This window comes from Glycine soja, chromosome 8, assembly GCF_004193775.1.
Source record: "Glycine soja cultivar W05 chromosome 8, ASM419377v2, whole genome shotgun sequence".
In the NCBI taxonomy this organism is placed as follows: domain Eukaryota; kingdom Viridiplantae; phylum Streptophyta; class Magnoliopsida; order Fabales; family Fabaceae; genus Glycine; species Glycine soja.
Genome location: NC_041009.1, coordinates 16092308 through 16101877, shown reverse-complemented (window position 1 = coordinate 16101877; position 9570 = coordinate 16092308). Strand labels below are relative to the sequence as shown.

At 30.1% G+C, this 9570-nt stretch overlaps 1 protein-coding gene across 1 annotated transcript; it reads left to right on the top strand.

Annotated features, from left to right (window-relative positions):
• Window positions 1-413: 413 nt before the first annotated feature.
• LOC114422345 (putative leucine-rich repeat receptor-like protein kinase At2g19210) lies at window positions 414-9178 on the top strand. The gene is made up of 12 exons (XM_028388659.1): window positions 414-754; window positions 1997-2555; window positions 3090-3580; window positions 3710-3845; window positions 4218-4289; window positions 5070-5141; window positions 5244-5324; window positions 6249-6385; window positions 6628-6854; window positions 7189-7315; window positions 8508-8570; window positions 8675-9178. The coding sequence occupies exons 1-12, from the start codon at window positions 574-576 to the stop codon at window positions 8854-8856; spliced, it is 2328 nt and encodes a 775-aa protein (XP_028244460.1). The 5' UTR covers window positions 414-573; the 3' UTR covers window positions 8857-9178.
• Window positions 9179-9570: the final 392 nt, after the last annotated feature.

The following is a 9570-nucleotide window of genomic DNA, read 5'->3' as shown; positions in this document are numbered from 1 at the left end:
TTATTCAAATTAAACTTGATTAACACATAAAATTAAAAAATTAAAAACACATTGAAAAGTCAGAAAAAAATTAAGCAAACCCATTTAATTTTTTTAGGGTTTTTTTAAATAAAATATTAAAAAAAACATTTTTTCCTCATTTTTGGACACATGTTTGGAAAAAAATGTTCCCACACAAATTACGTTAGTGATAAGGACAAGGCTATTGACTTGGTCTTTTGTAAGCTGCAAGCATAGGTGTACAGTTATTGGCTACCTAGTAGATTTTTTAGCTATGGTAATGCAACCAACTTGACTCATACTCGTATAAGGACACTAAACATGCGGTTCAGACTTGGATAGATATGGATATGGACATGACTGTTAGCGCACGGCAATTTCTGGTCTCTAATGCGAAATCTCTCAGACCAAACGTAATTTGTGGTGTTCCAAACAAACTAAAGCGAAACGTGCGTTGTGAGTAGAAATAATGGTAATCCGGCTTAATTAGTCAAGTCAATAAAGGGGGAAAAAAATTCCAACACAAGTTCTATACTAAAGTGCAGAGAGCATGAGCTAGCATCTATATATGCTATGATAGACTTAAGGAAAGTGTGTCTGGTCATTGTGTTGTACATGCATACAGATAGTATGAGGAGCGCACTGGTATGGATTTTTACCTTGAACGTTTGCCTTCACATTTTATTTATTCCTGGTGGTGACTCAAAGCCGCATCCGCGTTTCAGAGAGAAAATCACTGAGGATTACAATCGCGGTAAGCCCTTAAATTTTATTCCACATATATAAACTAATGCATGGGGCATGTTTAATTTGTTCAAGATTCTCTCAACTACAAATCCACATATGCATGAGAGAAGGAGAGAAAGTATTTATTAGGTAATATTTGGCTGCACATTTTTCATTCTCTTTTTTTATAAACAAAATTGTTCACTCAAAATATATTTAGAAAGCTCACTAAGATCGGTCTAGTGGGAGGATTTTTTTTTATAACTAATATAAGTATCTACTGATTTTTGCGATAACTAATCTAATCGAAGGATTTGAATAATTTTTTTTAGGTTTAAGATTTGTTATTAGCAATACACACAAAAACCCTCCTTTTTTCATGATGAACAAATAATGCAAGTGATCAATTGATATGGTATGATAAAATTAAATGGAGTTTTTAGCTTAATATTTTTTTAGGCTAAAATTATCAAATAGTTTCTAATTTATTTTTAAAACTAGTAGTTTAGTTTGTATTATTTTCGTCCCCAAACATTATTTTTTTACTAATTCACACTATGGATAACTAATTCCACATATATAAGTTTATTTAACTATTAATAATTTCTTTAAAAAACTTATTAAAATTTAATATAGAGATATAAATAAAATATGGTAGCTAGTTTAAAAGGAATAGATGGTTGAGTGAATTTTTTTTCCTTTTCCTAGATGCAAGATATACTGTGTACTGTATATCTGAATAAATTTTAAAAGTAAAGATGCAGTGAGAGTCTCCCCGTCCAAGTATTAAATTTTAATTTATTTAGAGTATAAAAATAAATTTTTATTTTTAACTTAAACTTTAAAATACATTGTAAAGAAGAAAAAATAAAGTTGAACGAAACATAACTTTTTTGCTTATTTTTCTTTTCTTATCAATCTTATCATTTAAATATTTCGGCAGTAATCTTTACAATCAGTATCCATTTAACTCAATTATTTTCAACATTATTTTTATTCTTAACACATCTATATATTATTTTAAAAAATTAAGTAAAATTATTATTAATATTTCAATTGAAAGAAAATTGTACTTATGTATTTATTATTTATTAATGTCTTTAATTACTGTAAGATGTTTTTTGTTGTGCTGTAATTTTACCTACACTCATTTGACCTACGAGGATATTGTGTTATCATGACTATTTTGCTTACAATTTAGGCTTTAGTGTTTGTGTGGTCTCATCAAATGTTGCATCTAGCTCAATTAGCTAATTAAAAAAAATTGTAGGATTTATAAGCATTGACTGTGGAGCAAGTAACGATTACTTGGACGAGGAAACAAGTACATTTTATAAGACAGACACAGATTTCATAGAAACGGGAGAAAACTTGTTGGCGTCTTCCCAATTTATTGACATAAATATCCCTGGTTTTGGAAGACAACTACGCACATTGAGAAGCTTCCCTGAGGGAAATAGGAACTGTTATACTCTGAAGCCCGAGTATAAGCAAGGTGAACAGCAAAGTTATCTGATTCGGGCTATGTTCGGATATGGAAACTACGATGGAAAAAATCATCCCCCTACGTTCGATCTCTATCTTGGGGTCTACTACTGGATAAATGTTAACCCGGCAAAATATTCCTATCTTTGGACCGAGATTATTCATGCTCCCACAACAGACACCATACAAGTGTGTCTGGTTAATATTGACACTGGTACACCTTTCATTTCGTCATTAGAGTTACGACCTTTAAGCACTTCCATTTACCAAATCATGTCACAATCATATCTACACCTCTGGGGGCGGTTTGATGTCGGTGGCCCTGTTGAAACCTATTATAAAAGGTGAACTCTATCTTGTTTCAATAATCTCTACTTTTTTTTTTAACTTAGGAATACTATGGATAGACACCCAAAATCTAGAGTTAACATTTAGTGCTATTGAGACTTTGTTGCATTGTGGAGATATAAGTTGATCAGTGATTGGAAAGGGAGAATGAAGAGGGAAAAAGTTCGTGAGTTGAAATTTCTCACTCATATTTTTAACAAAAGTTAATAAATTAACATTTTTCTATGGAATTAATTAATTGAGACTTTTTGTTGTTTAAGTTAGCTTTTTAAAAATCGTTTGTCCAAGTAGATATACAAAAAGTGGAAGCTTACATACGTAAATTAGTTGGCCTGTTAAGAATTGGAAATGTTAAGTGATAAAAGCTTAGGTGATCCGTTTTTGCTACGAGTAATATCTTTGAAAAACAATACCCACATATGCATGTATGATCTTTTATTTATTTACCCATTCTAATTAACAGAGGAACACTTAACAAAGCACAAAAGGTGGTCATATATATTTTAAGGGATCGACAATGTTTCCTATAGGTACAAGGACGATATCTACGATCGCAGGTGGTACTCGCCCGATGTTAAAGATTGGTATAAGATCAATACAACCATAGATGTTAATAAATCTGGCAATGATATTTATAAAGTACCAGCTGAAGTCTTGAAAACCGCAGTGCAGTCCTTCAATCGCTCATATGACTTGTACTATGACTATGAAATTGAATGGAATGTTCACTTGAACAAGTATTCCAGATATTATGTCTACTTTCACTTTGCTGAAATTCAAAAGCTTGCTCCAGGGCTCAGAAGGATAATCAACATCACTCTCAATGATGAAAACATACTCTCTGAGCCTATAACTCTCGAATATATGAAGCCTGTCACTATTAGTAACAAAAATGCAACTCAAGGTTTCGTTCGCTTTTCAATTAGAGCAACTGCAGAATCGGATGCTCCCCCAATTCTCAATGCTTTTGAAGTTTATGAATTAATAACAGATCTAAATTCACCAACAGATATTAAAGATGGTATGTACGTATTCCACTTATATATATATACACACCTGTCTATCCTGCTGTTTAACTCACCAGCAAATTTGTTTCCATCAATTTCTCGGCTCTTACACGGTTACGCATAATTGTATTTGGAAACTATAGTTGATGCCATGGAGAACATCAAACGCTACTATGGGATATCCAGAATAGATTGGCAAGGGGACCCATGTCTTCCAGAAAAGTTCAGATGGAGTGGCCTGGACTGCAGCTACGGCATCAATCCTAGAATCATATCATTGTGAGTGCTGATAATTAATTAAGTTACATTCTTAATTCTTGAAATTTTTAGGAGTATATACATACGGAATTTTTTATCCCAATAATATAAATAAAATATATATTTATCTAAATAATACAAGACAATTATTATCTATACCTATTATACAAATTACTATTTCATACGTGCACTTCTCTTTTAATTATTTTTTTCAATTTTGTTATGAAAAATTATTTTTTATTTAATGTTATTTTACAGTTATTGGAGTAAAAAATTTGTATATATACTTACATGTATTTTATGTCTGTCTAAGCTGACATGTGTACGTACCACCATCGCTGCCAACTTTCATTTTAATAACGTTAATTGTATGATTGTATCAATGACAAATAGGAACCTTAGCTCAAGCAAACTAGGAGGGCAGATAGCCGCTTCAGTCTCAGATCTTTCAGAACTACAGTCCCTGTAAGTAGCCACTGAATTATATGTACAGATTTTTCGCATTAAATTACATGCATATACAGAGTAAATTCTAGGTACGCATGCGTTATGTTTTTGCATCCTAGTCATTTTAAAATTGATTAAAATACTTTTATTTATTTATTTAGTTTAATTGTAAATTTAATTTTCTTATTTATCTCATATTTCAATTTTGGTGTTCATATAATTTAATTCACGAATTTAACCTACAGATATTTTTTGAAATTCCATTGTTTCAATCCACAACTCCAAACTTGTTAATTGACTGTTATTTGTTAACGTTGACCGTTACGTGTCGCATTTTTATTAGACGTTAATATTGTGCACCTAATTAACGTTAATTTCTAACAAAAATGCGACACCTAACAATCAACGTGGACAAGTAACAGTTAACGTCTAATTTCAAGATTGATGACTAAAATAAAGAGATTGTAAAAAACTAGAAGACTAGATTTCGTGAACTAAATTATAAGGAGACTAAAATCGAAATTTAAGACAAATAGAAGGACTAAAATTGTAATTAAGCGTATTTATTTTAAGTTTAGCTTATGGCTGATCATAATCTTAAAATTACCACATAAAAGTGTAACCAAATCTATAATTTTTTCCCATTATAACTATATAAATCTATATACAATTAGTCAATTATTTTAATCAAAGCTTACACATAATAATTAATACAGTTAGTATGTCTACACATATTTTTTGGAACATCACCAGTGGAATTGTTACATGCTATGGTCTTCTCACTTACTCAATTAACAGGGATGTCTCAGATAACAGTTTAAATGGTTTTGTGCCCGAGTCATTATCTCAACTTGAGTACCTGAGGATTTTGTAAGTTGTATTTTGAGCAGAACTATATATTATATTTTAAATGATTTTGATATTTTTATTTCTGAGAATAGAGAGGATCATATGATTGTCTTTCGATTGAAGAAATATAGGAGGGAATAAGCTATCGGGGTCAATTCCTGCAAAACTAATTGAGAGATCAAAGAATGGGTCACTAATATTAAGGTAAGCTTGTTAAGCTTTATCTGGTAATTTGTTGGCTTATGTCATATTTTCTATTTCATTAAATCACGTTTATGTCATATTATTGTTTTGACCTTGTACGTAAAAATTGTAAGTTTTAGTTCCTAAACAAGCAAATTTAATGCGCTTTAGTCCTTAGTAATTGTCAGGCATTAAATTCATACCAGTTGTTAAACCATTGTAAGAATTTCCATGTAGGATGAGAAAAATAAGATGCAAATGCAAAATATTAAGTAACTAATTTGTTTGTGGGTTTTCGGCTTTGGCTTGATTACACTTTTTACCACCAAATTAATATGATTTAGCGAATTTTATTATGATATTATTCAATTTTCTAGAGTTTTATCATTTCGTTAAGTATCTGTCAAATATTAAATAGAAGAATGATAAAATTCGAGAAAATTGAATAACATGATCCGGATAAAATTTGAAAGAAAAAAAAATTGATGCATGCTAAGATAGTAAGAAAAACTATATAAGTGAAAAGAGTGACATACTTATAAGGTTTAAAATTATAAAATTTTGGGTGAAAATACGGTATTAGGCTTTAAGATTTAAAATTTAACCGATGTAAAATATCTTTTAAAACTTCTTTAAAATGTTTAAAGTGGAATAATGTTTAAGTCTGCAGCTGTTATTGTGTAGTTTACTACCCAGCATGTCCTCCCTAATCGTTTTTTGCTTTTGGCAGGCATAATATTTCGTTATAGCTCGCTTTTGCTTTTGCTTATTTGTTCATTAACTAATCTAATTGAAATACATAAAAAATTTATACCTTTGTCAAATTTAAATGAGAGAGGTCTCAAATGCAAAATCAGAAAATTGATTCAGACCTAATCCATTTTAAGTTCTTAATCATTTTTTATTAGTTCAATTAATTACTAAATCACGGAAGTTTTGTGTTAGTGTTGATGGAAATCAAAATCTTTGCACCTCGACTCCATGCCACAAGAGAAACAGGGTTGTAATTCCGTTGGTAGCAACACTTGCGGGAGCCTTCATCCTTTTGGCAGTATCATTATTTGTTTTTAGAAGAGTACAAGGTACGATAACAATTCGTATAATTGATTTGAAGGTATAAAATTGTATGATAAGGCAGGAGTTGGCGAAATGTTTATAAATTATTATTATTATTATTAACTTAAGAGAGAGAACGATAAAGTAATTACGGGAAAGAAAACTTTTGAATAACCTCCTTGTCCTCACTCTATATACTGTTTAATATGTTCATACTAACTGAATGTAAAGTAGTAACCAAATTGTACTGTGCTTTCTTCAATATCAGTTGTTGTGAGTATGAAGAAGTTGAAGTTTTCCAACAAAATGGAATATGTAGACTCGAAGAAACAAGAGTTCAGCTACTCAGAGGTTCAAATGATTACGAATAATTTTGAGAGGGTTGTGGGTAAAGGAGGATTTGGAACTGTCTACTATGGTTGCATAGGTGAAACACGAGTAGCCGTGAAGATGCTCTCTCATTCAACTCAAGGTGTTCGGCAATTTCAGACAGAGGTATATATATATAATCCTATTTATAAAACATAATTATCTAATTCATCAAAATTAAGAAAAATGATTAATTTAATTCATAACAATAAATATATCTTGAATTTTTTTAAACTATCATTTTCTGTCTTCTAATTGTTTGTGGTTATAGCTTTGATCTTTTTTTATTAAATATATTTAATGTAAAAATAATTAATACAAACAATAATATGGATTTAACTTAAGGATCAACTTCCAATTTGGATTTTATGTATAAATAGAAATTGAAGACTTATTGCTTTTAACCCTCAATATTCTCAAGTCACTTAAGATGATGGCATGGACTCTATCTGATCTGCAGGCAAATATTCTCACAAGAGTACACCATAGATGCTTTACTCCACTTATTGGATATTGCAATGAAGGCACCAGAACAGCACTCATCTATGAATACATGACCAACGGAGACCTAGCTGAGAAGCTATCAGGTTTTAAATATGTTTATATGTAGTGCAAAAGTTTTATTTCATGCGCTTTTTGTAGGGATTGGTGCATATTTAAATTAAGTAATTTTAGCCATTAAATAAATTGAGTTATTTTAAACTTAATTTTTTTTTCTATTAGAAATTTTTGAGATTTTTTTTTGAAAAAAATAAAGTAATACTTCTTCTGATTAATAAACACTAAACAAGCATGGACTAATTAATATTGTGTCCAAAATATTAGTAATTCATTTTATATACTACTTTTTGTCCATTATAATTGTCTTCGGTTGACCAAGAATATATATTTTAACCGTAGATATGAATATCCATGTTATAATAACTTAAACACGAGAGGAAATCCTAACCTAAAAGTATAGTGAAAAAGTCTTTTAGCTTAAGTATCATATTAAGCTTTTTATTCTATTTAATATGAGAATCATGACATTGTATGTCACCTCCTTTATTAATAGCTAACTTTCGTGTGACAACTTCATGCTATATATCAACTTGAACCTTACGGTAGCCTAGCTTTTTCCCTAAATGACTTTGGTTACATATCAATATTTTTTATATTTCACTTTAATCTAGCCTATATATAGCCTATTTATTGTGTCAAGAAAAAGATAGCCTTTTTATAATTCAACTTTTAATGAAAATATCAATTGTTATAACGTGAGTATAAGAGAAGAATCAAACCAAAAGACTTATTTATTAAATTAGCTAAGAGTGCAAAAGGCTTATAATTTGAGCATAACATATAAATGGTTTTATTCTAATCAAGTGGGACTCATACAATGTACTAAGGGTATGTTAACTTCTTATAAGTATTTATAGGAGAAAAAACAATAAACTTCACTATAAATTAAAATTAATTTATGTATAAATAAAAAATTAATTTTTGAAAAAGTTAATTTTAATTTATGAAAAAAAATATCCAAACATACTTAAATGTATATTTTGGGGACATATTTAAGATGTTAATACTTTTTTTGTTGGAGAATTGAATGAGAGAACGGAAAGAAGTCATAGATAATCATATAAAAAAATTTGACATTACACGTTAATCTAAAATTTTAAGATTCAGATTTATAAGTTTTCTCTTTACTTATATGATACTCAATTATTTTACTTCTATTCAATATATGACTTTACCTCACACTTGTATTCCAACTTTTTTAACATTCCTTGGATGCAGGTGAAAGTCAAACATTCTTAGGTTGGGAACAGAGATTTCAAATTGCTTTGGATTCCACAATAGGTGAGGATTAAGGGAGGCACAAAAGCAAAATTAAAATTACCTACTTTAATTCTATTATGCTACAGTAAACTTGAAGTTACTACTACCACTTCAATTATCTGCAGGCTTGGAGTACCTTCATAATGGTTGCAAGCCCCCAATTATTCACAGAGATGTTAAGACTAGAAATATTTTACTCGACGAGAATCTCCGCGCCAAAATATCTGATTTTGGATTGTCAAGAATCTTTTCAGATGATGGTGACACCCATATATCAACAGCAATTATTGCAGGCACCCCAGGATAACTATATTACTTTTGTTCTTCTGTTGATCACCATCTGGCTGCTTGTTATTTGTCTGCTGGATGCACGGATCAGATTCACATAGATTTGGATTTTGATCCAGGCTAGCATCATTCATACAAGAATAAAATCAGAGAAATAGTTGCATTTACTATCACATATTTGTTCCAGCTATCAATAACTTTTGCTGGTACTTCTTATTTAAAGTTTCTAAGAAAATAATTTTGCGAAGATGAGTGAAGAAATTGCAATGTTAATAATCTGAATTCAAGTTCATTCTGCATTAATATAAGATCAGGGGAAAGAAAAAAACTCAAATGATTAACAGTCTTCACTATATACATGATAAGACAGTTATATGTGTACTGTTTAGTAACCCACTGACACTTATGAAGTGAAGTATGACAGTCACGTGTACATTTATTAAATAGATTCATTATGTGTTAAATTGCTGAAGTTTGTCCAAAGGAGGAGACTCCCTGTTGCAGCTAAGGCCGTGTTTTGTACTACAAATTCTATATTAATTCTAGAATTCTTTCAATTAAACCTTCCAGTTCCTAATTTCAAATTCTTGAGTCTAACAATATAATGCTATGATAGAGAAATTAATTTACAATATTCAATATCAAATATATTTTGGATGCAAACCTCAATGATAGTGAACCTTGCTTTGATCTTTCAACAAGTCCTCCGGGAACTGGACCAGTAAGGTTGTTT